The sequence below is a fragment of the Triturus cristatus genome, chromosome 3_1 (genome assembly GCF_964204655.1).
Source record: "Triturus cristatus chromosome 3_1, aTriCri1.1, whole genome shotgun sequence".
In the NCBI taxonomy this organism is placed as follows: domain Eukaryota; kingdom Metazoa; phylum Chordata; class Amphibia; order Caudata; family Salamandridae; genus Triturus; species Triturus cristatus.
The window spans coordinates 801716717-801734955 of NC_140583.1; the positions used below are offsets into that span (position 1 = coordinate 801716717).

Genomic DNA, 18239 nt, shown 5'->3' on the forward strand with positions numbered 1-18239 from the left:
GGCCTAGGCTGCAGGCTCCAGTGCACTTTCAGAGTTACAATCATCGGCACTTCGGCAAAAAGTCAGGGGTGACCCTACAAAAATTTCACTTTCCTACAGATTTACTGGCCATTTGAACTGGAAGCAGCTACAACGTTAGTGAGAAAAGTTGAAAATCTCAGAATTTGGTTAACTTCAGATCTCTCATTCAGCCAGTTTTGCACAGCAATTGTAGAGCAACCTCAGGCTCCTAATGCTTAAGATGGACCTACCACTACTAGTCCAACCTCGCACATTTTTAGTTTTTGCTCAACCTAGTGACTTGACAAAGCCATATTTTGAACTGGGTAATGTCCAACATCCTGCACTCAGTGCTAGATGGAGAGCCCAATGAGGAAGCATTTCACCTTATGTGTGTAAGGGTTTAAATCCTGTGTATAGACACACAAAATAGGACCTGACTCTAACTGGGGGGAGGAGGGTCCTTAAAAATTGAGTTTTTCCAATAATATTGGATTGCCAATTATATTCCAGTTCTTTACCATCACAGTCCTCTCTGTTCCCTCCCTCATTCGTCAACATGTTGCTGTACTTTGATTGATTGGATTAGCTTGAGTGATGGATAAAGATGTCAGAGTGGCATTCGGGATCTGTTATATACTGAGGATGGAAGGGACAAACTGTGAGAGGATTATTATTCATCAATAATTGGGACATTACCTGGACATTAGGTGTGAGAGAGGAGACAGGGCATATTATAAAGGTTATCCACATCCATTCATGGACCAACAATACCAGTGACAAAAGAAAGATAAGATGCACTGAAAGTTACTCAGGCCCAGGTGTGTCTCTATCCGGACATTGCCAGTGACATTGTGTGCCAACGGATGGACTGTCTAGACAATGCAGGTGTATCAGTGTCATGTTAGATTAGCCATCTCATGTTACATTTTGTTATTCCTCCTACAGTACATCCGCTTGTCACGTGACACCACTCCTGATGTTCTTTATGAGCTGATGACCCATTACTGGCAGCTGAAGACTCCCAACCTCATCATATCAGTGACGGGCGGAGCAAGGAACTTCTCCCTGAAACCACGCATGCGCAAAATATTTAGCCGACTAATCTACATTGCACAGTCGAAAGGTGTTGTGGAGTTTAATATTTTCTTTGTCTGTGTGTTTGTCTGTGTATGTATTTGTGTACAGATGTTATTGCAATTTGTTAAAAGGTATGTGTGGAGGCATTGTGGCAGCTTGTTAATGTGTGTGTATGGGTGTGTGCGTGTGTGTTGATACTATTGAAGCTTAACATGTGTGCGTGTGTGTTTGTGTGGGTGTGTGCGTATGCATGTGCATTGTGCGTATGGACAGTCTTGTCCACTTGTTGCTGTTGAGTTAAGGTAAAAGAGCTACATTATGTCAATAAGAGTAACAAGGTATCATTAGTAAGGACATGTGATCATGTGATTGGAACTTAGGAATAGTAACCTCATCCAAATCATGCACTCCTGGCAATCCTCTTCCGTGGGCAGAAGAGGCAAAGTTATTCTCTGCACCAAGGTCAACTTTTTGTTCACAATTGTCATACAATGCTCAGTGAGGGCTGGTCAAAAAGAAACAATATTTTAGTGAACAATTACTATTTCTTGGTTTTTGTCCACGAAAAATGATTTTTGTAAACCCATTATTACAGCCACCCCGTAGCCATCACACAAAGTTATATCATGAAGAAATATTCTGTCATCAGTTGAGGTATATTACAAATGCTTATCCATACCCTTCCTAATACCTCCTCTCCCATCCACAGGGGCCTGGATCTTCACTGGGGGCACACACTATGGACTTATGAAGTACATTGGCGAAGTGGTGAGAGACAACACGATCAGCCGCAGATCCGAAGAGAAGATAGTTGCCATTGGTATTGCAGCCTGGGGCATGATTGCCAACAGGGAGAGCCTGATCCGAAGGCCAAATACCGAGGTACATGCCATTGCCACCATGGATGATCCTTCTTCTCCAGCACTCAGATTTCCTCATGGTTTCAATACGAGCATCATGGATCTATCACACCCAATGTAACCTGAAATGATACAAAATGGTTGGAAAGTTTGACAAGACTGAAAATCATAAGCATTCTGCTGTTGTCTCTCCCATTGTTACATTTGAAATCTGTGTCCTATTCCTTGTGTTTCCTAGGGCACCCATGTAGCTCATTATATCATGGATGACCAGAAGAGAGACCCTCTATATTGTCTGGACAATAATCACACGCACCAAATTCTGGTGGATAATGGAACCAATGGCTTTGCTACCGTGGAGGCAGATGTGCGGGCGCAGCTTGAAAAATATATATCAGAGCTTATTGTTCCAGGTTAGTATGGATGCATATGACTGCCACTTTCCTGCAGTGCACTTTGAATAACTGCCTTGAGAGTGACTGTGAAAATACCTAACTTGGTCCCTTATTATGATGTTGGGCGGACCACCACCGACAAGCTGTCTGTGGCGGTCCGCCTGACATACAGGGAATTGGTCCGACCACTGCATTACAATGCAGCCGGTCGGGCCCCAGAGGATGGGGGTAGGATCGCCGCCTCTGTCAGGATTCAAGATCCTGTCGGGGTGGCGGTCGGAATCCTAACCCTACAATTGAGGCAGTGCATGTGCAAGCACCGCCGTAGGGATTAGGATGGATGTCCCTTTCTGACTGCCTATTCCTGGCAGTCCCACCGCCATGAACAGGCAGACAGAAGGGGACTTTGGGGTCCTGTAGCAATGCCCCGTAGGCCACTGTTCAATGGCCTTAAGGGGCACATTGTAGCGCCTACTCGCACATTCGCAAGACCCCTGCTCTCCCACCGCGTAGCACCGCTGTGAGTGGCCTGCCCCAAGCGCTGCCTTTTGACGGGGTTCGAGGCCCCTGTGCCCCAGTCCTTCCTCTGCCTCTGCCTTCCTTTAGCTGCTGCTTTCTGTCTTCAGGTTTTGCACCTCACTTTTGTGTTCACTACCTGTTGGCTTTTTTTCCTTCTGACTATTTCTACTTCTGCCACTGCCTTTTCTCCTCTGTATTCTATTATTTTTCTCTCCTTTCCCTGCCACTGCTGCCCCTGCAGCCCCTCCTGTTTTCTCCCACCTCCCAGCTGTCACGCCCTCCCCCTACTTAATGGCAGCTGCTGTGCGGCCGTGCTGCCGGCACAGCGAAGACACACCAAAGGCAAGCCCGTCTGCAACCATCCGCTACCCGACTGCGACCAGCTCCAGGGACCCTGGTCCTTCAAACCGCCAGTGCTACAGCTCCTCTGCTCTCTACACACTCAACACCGGAAAGGAAACAACTGCAAACTTTCATCACCTATTGACACCAAAGGATCTGTCACCTGCCACCACTGCCACCGCTCCTTCTTATTCGCCGAGACCCAGGACCCACCTCAACCCACTGCCACAACTCCACTGCACCCCAAACTCTGCAATTCATCCTCCTCAGCGTCCGCTCCCTCCACAGACACGCCACGGAAATCTGTGACCTCCTCAACAGTGCCACCCCTGACGTCGCTCTCTTTACCAAACCAAGAAAAACACTGCACAGGGACCTGACATCGCGATCACCATCCCCAAAGGCTACAAGATTACCCAGAAGGAACGCCCCAACCTCCACGGAGGAGGCATCGCCATCGCCCACAAATCCAACCTCCGTCTGAGCACCTACACCGATGAGCCTACGGACCTGATGGAATACCTCCACTACAAGATACATACCAACCCGTCCACCACTTTCCGAGGCACCGTCATCTACAGACCTCCCGGACCCCTCACACCCTTCTCCGATTCTATCACCGACATCATCACCCCGCAGGCCATCACCTCCACCTCCACCTTGCTGGTAGACCTCAACTTCCACCTCGACAACCGCCAAGACCCCAACTCTACCTCCCTCCTGGACAACCTCCACAACAACTGACTCAAACAGATCGTATAAGAACCCATGCACTCAGCAGGACACACCCTCGACTCCATCTTCACGGCAGGGAGCTCCACCACCTTCAGCCACACCTCCGAACTCCCATGGACAGACCACCGCTGCGTCCACTTCACCTTCAAAACCAACACCCCCCCCTGCAGACGTCCTCACCAGCTCCAGCGCAAGAACTGGAACAAGATCCCTGATGACCAGCTTGCTGCTTCTCTTAGCAGTTCCGCCCCCACCACCACAGACAAGGACCCCACCTCCGTCGCCCATACCCTACACAACAGGATCACCAACTGTGCCAACACCATCGCCCCCCTCAAGAAAACTTCCAAGCCACATGCCAAGAAAGCCAGCTGGTTCTCCACCGAACTCCGAGAATCCAGACGAACCAGCAGATACCTCGAAAAGCGTTGGAGGATCTCCAGAACCCCAGCAGACCTCGACAATTTCAAAGCAGCCACCACCGCCCACCATAAACTCATCAGATACTCAAGAAAGAAAGCACTCCAGGACAGACTCTCCACCCACACACACAAAAGCAAGGAACTCTTCGGCATCATCAAACAGGTCGCCCAACCCAACAGTGAGATTATCAACATCCCACCCTCCAAGGACCTATGTGACAAACTCAGCACCTTCTTCCATCACAAAATCAAGACCATGTACGACAACCTCAACAACAACAATCCTCACGAGGAACCCACACCCATCGCCCTACACACTGCGCAGCCAACACTGGACAGATGGACCACCCTCAGCAACGAAGACACCCTAAAGACTATGAAGACAACCCGCTCCAGGGCCCCCACCACATTTACCACAGAGCCGCTGACATCATCACCCTCATGCTTCAACAAATCATCAACCGCTCCTTCGAGACCACCTCCTTCCCCGAAGACTGGAAACACGCAGAGATCAACCCCATCCTGAAAAAACTGTCAACTCGACTCCTTCATAGAAGACAACATCCTCGACTCCTCCCAATCAGGCTTCAGAAAGAATCACAGTACCGAAACCGCCCTTCTCGCAGTAACAGACAACATCCGCTCCCTCCTCGACAGAGGAAAGACTGTGGCCCTCATCCTCCTGGATCTCTCCGCTGCTTTTGACACAATCTCGCACCGCACGCTAGCCAGCAGACTCCACGACGCAGGAATCCGGACGAAGGCCCTCGACTGGATCCGCTCTATCCTCTCCCTCAGAATGCAATGGGTCAGACTCCCTCCCTTTCTTTCAGAGCTCACACCATCTGCTTGCGGCGTCCCTCAAGGATCCTCCATCCACCCCACCCTGTTCAACGTCTACATGGCCCGCTCGCTTCCATCGTCAGACCACATGGACTCAACATTGTATCATACGCAGATGACACCCAACTCATTCTCTCCCTATCCAACGAACCAGACACCTCCCATCACAACTTCCAAGAAGGAATGGAAGCAGTCACCTGGTAGATGAATAACAGCTGCCTATACCTCAACTCGGATAAAACTGAAGTACTCATCCTGGGGCCACACCCCGATGCCTGGGACAACAGCTGGTGGTCCCCACCCTAGGGACCCCTCCCTCTACCATGGACCACGCACGCAACCTTGGAATCATCCTGGACTCTGAACTCAAAATGGACCACCAGATGAACGCCGTCTCCTCCTCCTGCTACCACACTCTCCGCCTACTCCGAAAGACCTTCAACTGGATTCTCCTTGAACACAGGAAAACCGTCACCCACGCCCTCATCGGCAGCAGACTGGACTATGGCAACGCACTCTACGCTGGGATCAATAAGAACCTCACCTCAAACTCCAGAATGTCTAGAATGCCGCCGCAAAACTAGTCCTCAAATTACTGAGACACTGCCACATCAGCCAACACCTACGGGCACTCTACTCGCTCCTTGTTGAGAAGAGAATCACCTTCAAACTTCTCACCCACACCCACAAAGCCATCCGCAACACCGGACCCACCTACATGAACCACTGTCTCTCATTCCATGCACCCCAAAGATCCCTCCGCTCAGCCCAGCTCTCCCTTGCAACAGTACCGCACATCAAGAAGACCAGACCTTCTCCCTCCTCGCGGCCAAGGTACCCAACACCCTCCCACTCCACCTCGGACGGACACCAACACTCTCCAAATTCCTAAAAAACCTCAAGACCTAGTTCTTCGATGAATCACCGTGATCTCCCAAGTGCTGCACGCCCCTCCTTTTCCCACTCAGCACCTTGATACCCCTTCAGGTGAGTAGTTGTGCTTCATGCAGCGTGTGCCAGCCACCAAATGGTGGCTGGCACACGGTGCATGAATGTGCACAAAGTGCGCTACAACACTGCGACTTGTGCTGCAGCCCTTTTCCAGGGCCGCAGCACAACCCGCAGTGTTATAGAACACTTTTGCGCCTGCCAGCCCGGCGGGCACATCGTAATTTGGCGGTCGGACTGCAGTCTGCCTGTTAGGTGGTACCCGGACTGCTGTGATATCGGGCGGAGGTCTGACCATCTGGCATCATAATGATGCCCTTAGTATACAACCTTACACATTCTAAACATCCATTATTGTGAGTATATTTCTCTTGTGCTATTTTAAAGATATATATTTGATGCATTTGGCCTGTATGGGTTGAATAATGATGGGCCTGATTTATATATTGGCGGTAATTATAATCCGTCCCTACAGAGTATCCTTACAGCCACCCGAATTGTTTGAGCATTTGGAGTTCTTGGAAACCACTGAACATTTTGCAAGTATGGTTAGAGATTAAAGTGGTGGGTGTTAGAATTTGATTCCTTTTTATGCCATCCACAGAAGCATATTCCATTTCATGACAGTTTTGCACTTTTAAAGTCTGTCACAAGTTCCGCAATTTATTGTTTGGGCACTATGGGGGAGCTCAGGCCTCTGAAGGGCAGAGTGGCTTAGAAAATACATACCTACCAGAAGCTACCAAATGATTGTTGACATTACTTGTCTTACTAATGTTGAAAAATATCTGACCTTGGAATTTCAAATAGCATTATTTGAATCTCTGAGGGATTGCCTTGGTGACGGTCGTATGAATGATGATGAACTTGTTTTTTTTACGAATACACTTCCTGTTGTGCCTACATTAAGGGCCTGATCTAGAATTTGGTGGACGAGCTGCTCCGTCACAAACGTGACGGATATCCTGTCTGCCTTACTACAAGTGCACTATATCCTATGGTTACTGGTACATTTAATAAAGCGGGCGGGATGTTCGACAGGTTTGTGATGGAGTAACCCATCAACCAAGCTCTAATTCAGACCCTAAGTCTTCACCCCATGGTACACAAACTTCCTGGTAGGCCCTTTTTCACATCAATAGGATACATTATTAAAATGATGTCTATATTTCTAAATTGCTATTTTGTTTGCCTATTTAGAGTGCATTACCATCGTCCATGCATGTCTCCAAACACATCCTTCTGGGGATCTGCAGTTTACCATGGGAATCGAATTGCACGTTAGTGTGGATGTAGAAGCTGTTAATAACTATATACAATTATGTGATGATCCAGAGTGTAGGGTCTTCTATTTTTTGGATGGCAGATTGGAACTGTTCCATTGTGAGACCAATGTGCCTCTTGAAATAGCAGAATTCTTTGTGCTCAAAAATAATTTCTTTAACAGTGAGTTTTATAGCCAGGCCCAGCCCAGGGCACTGCAATGGACTCATGTTTGGAGACAGGTGTGGCTAAGGATCAGGTGTGGAAGCACTAAGCAAAATGTAGTGTCCTTGTTGCAATATACTGAAAACGCGTTGCTAGTAAAGGGAAGTTTAACACAGACACTAGATCAGTATGCTGACAAGATTAATGATTAAAAATTGGAATAGTTCTGCATACATGATAGAGAAATAATTCAATATCTGAATCTGACCATCAAAGACATAGATACTATAAGGATGCGCTAACTTTGTGTGTAAGATCCAACAGTAGCGATGTTCTTTTGACTCTCACCCCCCAACCTGTGACCCCGTACACAGAAATGTGCGGGACAGTGGTGCAAGCACAGAAAGTGGAATGGAGGAGAGGGAAAACAGAGTTACAGGACTCAACCACTGTGCTGAATCACTTTTGTTGGTTAAGGAGGTCTGCAGGATGTAGTGAATCCATACAAGACGAAGAGATATCTCAAATAACTTGTCATTGGGCTTTTAGTTTCACTGTGATTGTGAATGGATATACCTCATCAATGTCTCTGTAAGAGTAAGAAACTCTCTGTACTGTGATGGGAACCTGTAATTCCTGAAAACTAAGCACACAAAGATGGAGTACCTCAACTATTTGAATACATAAGAAGTACTCCTGATGTTTTCAGTAATGACCTCAAGCGTTGTCACTACACAATCGCTGGTGGAAATTGAGTCATAGTTCCTGCTTGACTTTTGTAATGCTGCAAAATAACAAACACTTCTAAAATCCTGGTGTTCACCACTCCTAGCAATTTGTATGTAGCTACTAGAACTCTACTAACTTCTGTGGGACAGTCACAAATACATATACAGTGCAGTCCAATTTAAAAATCTGTCCTGTTTTGTCAAAAGCTAATCCGTAGCACAATGTGAAAATCCCAGTGTTATAAAGTTCGGATAAAGGGTCAAGGAAATAGTTCAATGTTTACTTTCATCAATGACACTACTTTCAGAATACCTCTCTGTGTACACAACGTCCTTAAAACAATCCTTAGGCATCAATAGGTCTTCGCAAGGAAAATCCCAAATCCCTGTAGCAAGGTTCTGGCTACTGTACCATGATAGCCTAGCAAAGGACACTTTGCACCATGAGGAATTTAAACCCAAAAATCCAATGTGGCCACTGTCTCTATAGAACTTACGAGTTGGTGGCGGGCTGGGAATTGTAGTTCACTGCTAGCACGCTGCGGTGCAGAATGCCCTCCACACTCACGCAGCCTCAGTGCACACGACGCTGGTACTCTGTTATGACCGCTAGCCTTTACTTTGCAAAATTTTAACCTAGTTCGAGCAGCTTTGGCGTAACATTTCACTGAGCTGAAACCACACTAAGCGGTAAGCATTATATCCAACATCACTTCCTTATAGTTACCTGCATGTAAAGTAGCGTATTTTCCCACTCCACATCAGCATTATTTAGATAAAAGCTCTAATTACAATAGCTTAAGTTAAATTAAATATGTCTGAGTACCGGTCACAATTGGCAACAAGATTTGCAGAAATCTGAAAAAATGCAGTTATTTCAGAAATTACGGTAGGCCAGCAGAATATTGCAGTGATCAATCTAGAAATAAGTGGACATAATAAAGAGACAGATTAATCTAGAATTCCAATTTATGATTATACCATTCAACAGTCAAGAGGGGGAGAGGATGTGGCTTAACGGCTAGAGCAGCCAACTTTGAAGCTGGGGAACTAGGTTCGAGTTTAGCTGGAGGTTAAAAAATCCTGTGAATCTGGGCAATTCACTTAGTCTCCCTTTGCCTAAAAAAAAAAGAATCTGTCCATCTGTAATGCAACTGGTGCTCATGTTAAGCACTCTGATACCTTTGGGCGAGTTCGCGCTATACAAAACAGCAAAAAAAGTAACAAAAAAATACACCTAGGGCCTAATCATGATGTTGGGTGGACAAACGGCTGCCTGACATTGTTGCGGAATCGGGACTGATCGCAGCATTACAATGCGACTGCTCATGGTGGGGTCGCATACTCTCATTGTCTATCGGAGCTTGTGCTGCGGCTGTAAACTGGCCGTAGCACAAGCTCCCAAAGAAAAATTGGAGAATCTGTTCATCCCTAAACTGCGTGGTAGGTACCTCAGGGGGTCTGTCAACCGGGGCAGGGATTTACAGGGGGGCACCCTAGGTGACCCCTCCGCCCCCCAACCGGAGGCCGCAGGGTGAAGGGGGCCCTGCTAGGGGCTACCAATGCCACTTTCCGACAGGCTTTCCATGTCGGAAAGCCCAACATGGAAAGCCTGTCGGAAACCGACATCGTGATCCCTACGGCAGAAATGCCGTACATAGGAATTACAGGCAGACCTCTGACAGGCCGACAGGCGCCTTGAGCCCGTTGGAATCTAGCCGGAATGACTGGCCTGTTTCACATTTGACCGTCTGCCTTGTAATGCAACGGTCGAAACTGAAACCCTCGATGAGACACGGAAAGCCTCCAACCTGTGGTTGGAGGTTTTCCGAGTCTCATCGTAATTTGGTCCATAGTTGGCATTGTTTGTGAGCAGAAGAGGATTTACAAAGTCATGGGACGTGACCTATTACATAAAAAATGCAAAGGATAGACTACCTAGAAAATACTTACCAACACAGGCCAGTGTACCCATATGGTTTTGCAACAAAACCAATTGCCATTTATGTCATAACCATATGTTAGATGTACCAGTTTGAAGGATTTCAAAGGCCCAGTGAAGACTGTGACAATTAGCGAAATTGAGAACTTATCTACTGTGATACTACATTAATAATGTATCCCCCTGAAAGTCGTTTTGGGTTACACCATAGTCTTATTATGATAGTTAAGTTGTGTATTGTAATAGCAGAGCAAACTTATGATACATTTCCAAAAAATACATCATGCTGATGGTGAATATTTTAGAAATGATCTCTGTAATGTGGCTGGCTATCAATCCCAATCTGAAGCACGTTGAAGCAAGGTCATCATCAAAATAAGAACAAAGAGACAACCTGGACATGGAAAGGGGCGTTCATTTATATTGAATTATTATGGTGTTTTTATTATGCCAATACTATGGATGCAATAGATAATGTATATTTGACCTTGCTGTACACCTTGCTTGCCCCCTTCCCTCTTTGATGCAACTCACCCCTCTCGACATCTTTTTCCATCTTTTTTCCCTTAAATCTTTACGTTAACCCCCATTCCACTCTCATTTGTCTCACATGTAGCTCCCCTCTCATCTCTCTCCTAGCTGACAACCTCAATATCTTGAGAAAGAGATTTCACCTATGTGCACATATTTGACAATGAGGTGACTATGCTTTAAGGCCTTCTAACTTCCTGTGGTTGAAGTTATCAAAGGTGTTGTTGACAATTAAATCACATATTGTATATTGCTGAATGAATATCAAAGGTGTGTCATTGTTTTGAGTAAATACATTCAGTAATATTTATGTTGTTTTCTTAAAGAAAATGCTGCCTGAAGACCATGCGGTCTTCAAGCCGCACCTGGGAGTTTTTGAGACCTTAGGCTCCCAAGAATAAGGCCCTGATTACGACTTTTTGGTAGAGCGTAGGTGGGGCGGTGCAAACCACCACTCCACCTCTCCGCCAAAGGTCACTGCCGCCCGCCAGAGTACGACTTTTGAGTAGTCTGGTAGGCGACGGCGTGGCGGTCCCCTGGCGGTGCCTCTTTTAAAGGCACCGGGTGGGGACCGCACTACAAAGTCCCTGAATGGCATGGACTCGAAAGTCAATGCCGTGCAGGACCTATATGCATGCACACGGGGCACATGTTATGCTCTCCTGTGTGTATGCACATGCGAATGAGGCACAGGGGGGACCTGTAGGTCTCCCTTCGTCTCTTCTCCTCTAAAGTTTACATGGAGGAAGAACCTCCATGTAAACCCTGGAGGAGAGGAAACTCGTAATATGCTTTGTCCCACCAAGCATATTGCGGCCTCTGACTGCCACTCCAATCGCAGGGACCGGTGTTTCCCTTACATAGCCAGCAGAACAAGGGAGGACCGCTGTTGCAGCTGTGGCTGGATCTGCCACTGCTGTGCCACCACGAGTCTGCCAGTCCACGGACCACCAGACTCGTTATCGAGCCCTAAGAGTTACACCAGTGAAGTTTGGAGTTTTGTGATCACACTATTTGACTCCATTTGACAACACATTTATTTAATGCATATGCTTGTGGGAAACAGAGGGTTGTTATCTTTTCCTTCCCAATATTAAGCATGAGGATGTAGTTGAAAATGCTGGGGAATGGTAATGATGTGATACGTTCTTTGAACATTTTGTAACCAGGAAATTGTAAGAAGGCTTCTACCCTCTATGATCTGAAATAATTGACTGCGTCCTGTACCATATATTGTTTATGGCATATGATTGAGAGTAACCAGAAGATAGGTTGTTGCTTGGATATGAATTTACCTTAAAGAAATGAAAAAAAAAACAAGAAGCATTCGGCAAAACAGGACCATGTTGGTTTAATTAAACGCAGCAGCCAGGAGAGTCTCGACAGAATGCGTTTGAGTAAAGTCTCTTGGTATACACAGTTTCGGCTGACATAATATACATCTCATGCCGTATAATAAAGCAATGTCTGCATTCTTCAAAAAGCATCTCAGTCATAAATTAACAAGATTGGGCATCTGATAAAGACACAGATGACTCTTGACCTCGGTGAGAGCTAGTGTGGGCCAGTGTGTATGTGTCCAGCTATCTCGTGTGGGGAGCGGGTGATCACGACATGTGGTGTGCATGTCATGTCCTGATTGACAGAGTGTTCCTACCTACATGTGGTATCTAGCTTTGTGGTATTTTTGGGCAACACAAGCCTTTGGCCAAACGTGTTGTGTTGAGGCCAATTTCCCCGTACCTGTTTGTGGTGCATCAATCTATCTGTGGGATTCATCAGGGTTTTTCCTGGGTGCGCATTTGCCTCTGGCTAAGTGAGACCCTACATGTGACCTGCTATTCGATAGGCGTGGGCCGGAGGCCCTGCCTGACCACGTATCTCTGACTCAGGTTTGATGGGGAGGTCACCTTAGGTGAATCTGACAGCATGATACAAGTTCATTAGAACTCCTGAAAATAATATGGCAGTCACTGGAATAATTTTTATTGACATTCTCAACATTGTGCATACAGTTGTCAGAGCATACATCGACATTGTCTTTACACATATTGACATAGTTGTGCGTGCCTAGATCATGGCGTACATCAACATTTATTTCTACTGAGAACAACATTGTTATGCGTGAATGGATTATGGTATACATTGACATTGTTACTGCAGGTATCAACACTGTTGTGTGGGCATAGATTATGACATACATTGACTTTGCATTTATGGGTATGGACATTGTTATGCTGCACAGGTTATGGCATACGTTAACATTGCACTTATTGGTATTGCCGCTGTCGGGTCTGCACATATCATGGTATTCATTGATGTTGTATTCACCCATTCCAACAGGGTCATAATACTTGCTTTACTGCCTGCTCTGAGCCTCTATTGTGCATTCCACTGCAATGAAAGTAGCTTTAGTCTACATCTCTAGATCACTGACTACCATATGCTAGTACTAGGACTGGGCAGAGTTCTACTCCGCTAACTCCGCAAAGTGACAGAAAAACACTGCCACGCTCCGCGGAGTTCTGCCAGCATCAGAGTATGGTAAGTTGCACTGCTCACACTGATTTTAAGCACCGGGAGTTTGTCCCAAGCTGTAAAATCAGCACGAACGGTGCTCTGCATGACGCCAGAGGTCGGTGCTGCTTTCTGCCGCTTGAGTAGCAGTCTACTCGAGTGGCAGCTTCCTCAACGCGAGCAGCAGATTTCTCAACGCAAGTGGTTGCGACCTGATGTGACTGCTCGTGTTGAGAAATCTCGCCGAGGGAAGGTCAGGCGTGGAATTTTTCTCTTGCGAACGCTTGCCAACTTACCTTGGTGAGCAGCGCAAGAGAAAAAGCTCTGCTCCACATCACTTCGTGGAGCTTTGTTGAACTCCGCACTCTGCACAGAGCACAAAGTGAGCAAAACTCTGCAAACTCCGCCGGCAGAGCAGAATTCTTCGCCCACCCCTAGCTAGTTAGGCTGCATGGTTTATTCAATTTTGCAACGTTGTGTGCCCTGTAGATGTATTAAAGAGTTTAGTATCTGCTAGAGTACCCAAACAGTAACAGACAGTAGTCTTTTTAGTACATTATGCCTTGCTGGTAGTGTTGGTACATTATTCAAATCTATAACATCATTCTGATGCCCAGCCATTAGAGTTTTGGCATTATGGTGTCTATTCCTGGCATATAGCGGGCATTTATTGCACACTGGTTCCCAATCTGGGCATCAGGTTAACTCTGGCACAATTGTATAATTCCCTGTATGGTGTGGGCATCCATGTAATAGTGATGGTTCTGGAAATATTGTGGAAATCAATTGGACCATGGTGGCCAATCGTGACATATTGTGTGGCTTCCGTGGTAGGCTCTGCTGCTACAAAGCTGACTCCTACTTTATGGTGGTAATTCATCACATATTGCAGGTATGTGTGGTGGCTTGATGGTGCCCATCCCAACATAATGTGGACCCTTGCTTAATGGTTGAAATTCCTGGCATATTGTTGGCAGCCACAGCATGACCGTTTTAAAGCATGAACATAAATAATATTGAACACATTAAACTTCAAGCAGGCACAGAGAAAAGAGCAACCAGTACCACTAATATATGTAAAATGTAAAAATTTAGCTATCTAACTAAAATCTAGGATAGATACGTTTTGCAAGAATCCAGGTTTTTGAGAGAGGGCTGGGCAGTGTGAAACCTACTGCATGTGTAAATGCTAGTTTAGTTTTTTTGGCCTTACAATTAATTTATTATTTGATCATTTACATTGGCATCCCTTAATGTGCAGCACTGATGAGGCAGTCACACACACACACACACACACACACACACACACACCACACACACACACACACTCTTTTCCACAAAAGCACACACATACCCTCATTGACATGCACACTCACTCACACCTATCCATTCACAATCATGCACACATACACCCACCATTTAGAAGCAAATGCATACGCAGACACCAATTCACAGCATGCATGCGAACATACACATGCATTCATGCATCCAACATTCAACAAGGATTTACCTCTGTGACGGTAACACCAGTGGTGGTAGGGAAAAACAGAAAGGCCTCTGTAGTGAGGCTCTGAGAAAGGAAGGGACTGCTGGAAGATCCCGCCATCTCCTCTCATTGGTTGACTTAGTCCAATCAGAGGAGGATCTTCCCTACGACTTAACTCGACGAGGCATCATGATGGACAGTACCCCAGGGCATAAACCTGAAGTGCTCAGGTTTGAGTCTATACATGATGCTCCGCCACATCATGAGGGGGAGGCTTGAGCCTGGCAAAGTTTGGCTGAGGCTACCAGGTGCCTCCGCATTTTGCGCATGTGAAGTGCCTGGCTGCCCGACCCTGACATGGCAAGTGTCTGTCATGCTGACCGTTGCTCAGCCTGACAGACACTCAACATACTTTGCAAAAAGAGGGGGACAGAGCCCATCCGACCTTACAGACCTACCACCGCTGCTTATTTATTGAGCCAAACCGATTTACAAACTTAGAAGAAGGTTACAAATATTGAATTTGCCCTAAGTAGAACATGTGGCCTTTTAAGACTACAGTCGATAGCCTTTGTGTTCTGTGCCATTTTCTATTTGGACTGAAAAATCTTTCAAGCTACACGTGTGATAGGATTAGATTACATTTTTACAATTGAACTTCTTATATGAATTAAAAGCAGGTTGCATGCAAGGTAATGTAATGCATTTCCCCGCATGTAGTGACTTCAGTAGCCCCCCACAGCATTGGATTCGTTTAATAAAGACAAGAGGATCCAGATCCTAAGTCACTGGTGAAATATTGTTTTGGATTTTTCCAGCGGTTGAATATCAGTTCCTTGATATTGACCCTGAAATGAAATACAAGCAGGTTGAGCTCACACCATCGTATTATGTGTCCTCAGCCCACCTCACCTCTCTGACGTAGGTAAAGCTTCTTTTGTCTCCCCTTGGCAAGGGAAGGAGGACAGAACTCTCACTGCCTTATTCTCAGAAAAGTTGTAAATTTGCACCAACACGTGTTTGGTCGTGCTTCTGTTCAGATTTCTGACATTTTTATCTCAGTAAAGTTCTCAATGGCATGCCTGAAAATCTGTTACGATCATTAGTTTGCAGGTGAACTCCTGGTAAATGTTTGTGATTTTTTTTATGTGCTCACATGGGGAGCATGTCTGCAGACGAAGTTATTATATGTTGTATACAAGTGTGGGAGGGGGTAATGCCTTCCCAGATGTCTAAAAGCATTTTTCCTCCACGGGGAAAATGATTTTCCCTCTATAGAAACCTGTTCCCTCACAAACCCCACAATTTTTTAAAGATTAATTTACCTGCCCATTCTGATTTACCATATCCAGATAGGAAAGGGTTGGAGAAAACTTTGTGAATACCCACAAATGTATAATTTGTGTATGTACACCAACTCTCTTGACATTTCAGCCCTGAAACGGCTGACCCCCCAACCCTGTGAATACAATTTACTCTCACAAAAATCTTTCTGTGAGTAAATCTTTTAATGAATATGAAACCAGCTTTTTTGATTAGCAAAAGAGGCTTTACAGTAGTGTAAACTAGATAAGAGAACCGGTCCCTTAGTGTGCCTCATGGGACAGTCACATTACTACCCTTGGATACGAGTAGGATGAAACCACCAGTTCATGTGAAGCGTTATTACTATATTTCTCTTGTCCCAGGTTCACCTTGGCCTTGTCTATAGATATTCCTCTGGCGATCTTGGCAGACTGCAGGAAGAAATCTAGTTTTCACCTTTTACTGTGCTGTCTATAAACCTTTCCCATAAGGCTGTAAAAGTTGTATGTTCCATATGTCCTTGACGTCCTTATAAAGATAGAAAAGAATACAGGACCAGAGGAACTTCTGCCCTGAACTATTTCACAGGAACATCTGGACCATCGCTGCAACATCATTATAGCCGTGGTTCAAGTTTGCCATTTGGAAGTACAGAGAGAGAAGTGCATGGAAGTCCTGTGTTAGCCTCACCAATAAGTATCTGGAAGTTCAGTTCCAGGAAGAAGGAAAAGAGTCCATTCGTGAAAAGTGGTCGCCAATCCTGCATTGCCTTTTTACGAATGGTCTCTAATTTTTTGAACTGACCTATGTACTATTAGTTCGGTTTGCAAAACCGCCATTCACAGGGGACTCACTGAACGACCCGCTGAATGAATATTAATTCGGCAATGAGAAAATTGACTAATTTAAGGTAAGTGTTGGCACTTTGAAAAAAGTCTGTTCTACAAATTTCTATAAATCTTGAGTGAAAAGCTTGTCCTGCAGAAATGTGATCATCGTTTGAGGAAACTGTTGGAAAGGCGTTCGCCGGAGGGGGGTTCGATACACGTCCTGCCCACCCCTTTGACCCACCTCTCCCAAGTAGGCCGAACCAGGCGCGCACACCCTGAGCTTACACTACGAACAGAGTGACACCACGCGTATTCTTTGTAGGACGATAGGTTATTTTATCGAAGGTTTCAAGGGATCTTTATGATCCAAGGCGTACGGAGTACATCAGCGGTACAAGAGACTACAAATCGGTGGTAGGGGAAGGGGGGTAGCGGGACAGTCTTTGAAGGTAGTGTCTCTGCAAAGTACCCTGCGGATAGCTCACAATCCTCGAGCTGGAGGGTGTTGTTTCTCTGGGCGATCTCTTGCCAATTCGTCCTCGAGGGGAGAGCCGCGAGTCACTCAGCAGGCACAGGTAGTCGGAGTTCGGGAGCCGCGATCTTGTCAGCAGGGCTCAGGTGGTTCGAGAGTCGGGGGCCGCGAGTCACTCAGCAGGCCCAGGTGGTTCGGAGGTCGGGAGCCGCGATCTCGTCAGCAGGGCTCAGATGGTTCAATGGCTGGGGGCCGCGAGTCACTCAGCAGGCCCAGGTGGTTCGGTATTCAGGAGCCGCGACAACGTCAGCAGGCTTCGATGGTTCCAGGTCTTCTCTGCCATTCGTTCCTCCGGCACCCCTTGTTATACTCCCCCTGCCCTTTGAAGTCCGGAGTACTCGCAGAGGGGGGCCTTGGGTGACTGAGGGGGTTCGGCGGGATTTCCTGCCGCTCGTTTCTTTGGTCTTTTCAGGTGGGTCTGGGAGGGACCCCAGACGCTCGGCAGGCGAGGCGCCTGCTCCCCAGGGGCCTGGTGGCCGATCGAGTCCTCCCGGGGGAAGGCGACCCGAGGTGTGACTGGGCTGGCGCCTCTGGGTCTGGCTCGGGGGTTCCCGCTCCCTCGGGCGGACATGCGTGGTAGGGTGTCGAGTCTGTCGAGGGCTCTGGCCGGCCCTCGGGTCTGTGTGGCTGGGGCGGCCGGAGTCGGAGATGTCGTGTCTTGAGGGTGGTTGCAGGTTGGCTGGATGATCGGGAGGGCATACGCCGTGAGGCCGGTCTCACAGAAACCTTGGGACATGATCCCTCCCTCCTGCAGCGACTACTCCAAGGACTTCCTACGAATACAGATCTGAAGACC

At 46.7% G+C, this 18239-nt stretch overlaps 1 protein-coding gene across 1 annotated transcript in view; it reads left to right on the plus strand.

Moving 5' to 3' along the window:
- LOC146861066 (transient receptor potential cation channel subfamily M member 8-like) overlaps positions 1-16558 on the plus strand; it is a 62019-nt gene extending 45461 nt beyond the window's left edge. Inside the window, exons 4-8 of the mRNA XM_085646203.1 lie at positions 949-1126; positions 1790-1962; positions 2179-2353; positions 15595-15697; positions 16465-16558. Of these exons, the coding sequence (XP_085502329.1) occupies positions 949-1126; positions 1790-1962; positions 2179-2353; positions 15595-15697; positions 16465-16558 (723 nt within the window). The remainder of the gene's footprint in view (positions 1-948; positions 1127-1789; positions 1963-2178; positions 2354-15594; positions 15698-16464) is intronic.
- Positions 16559-18239: the final 1681 nt, after the last annotated feature.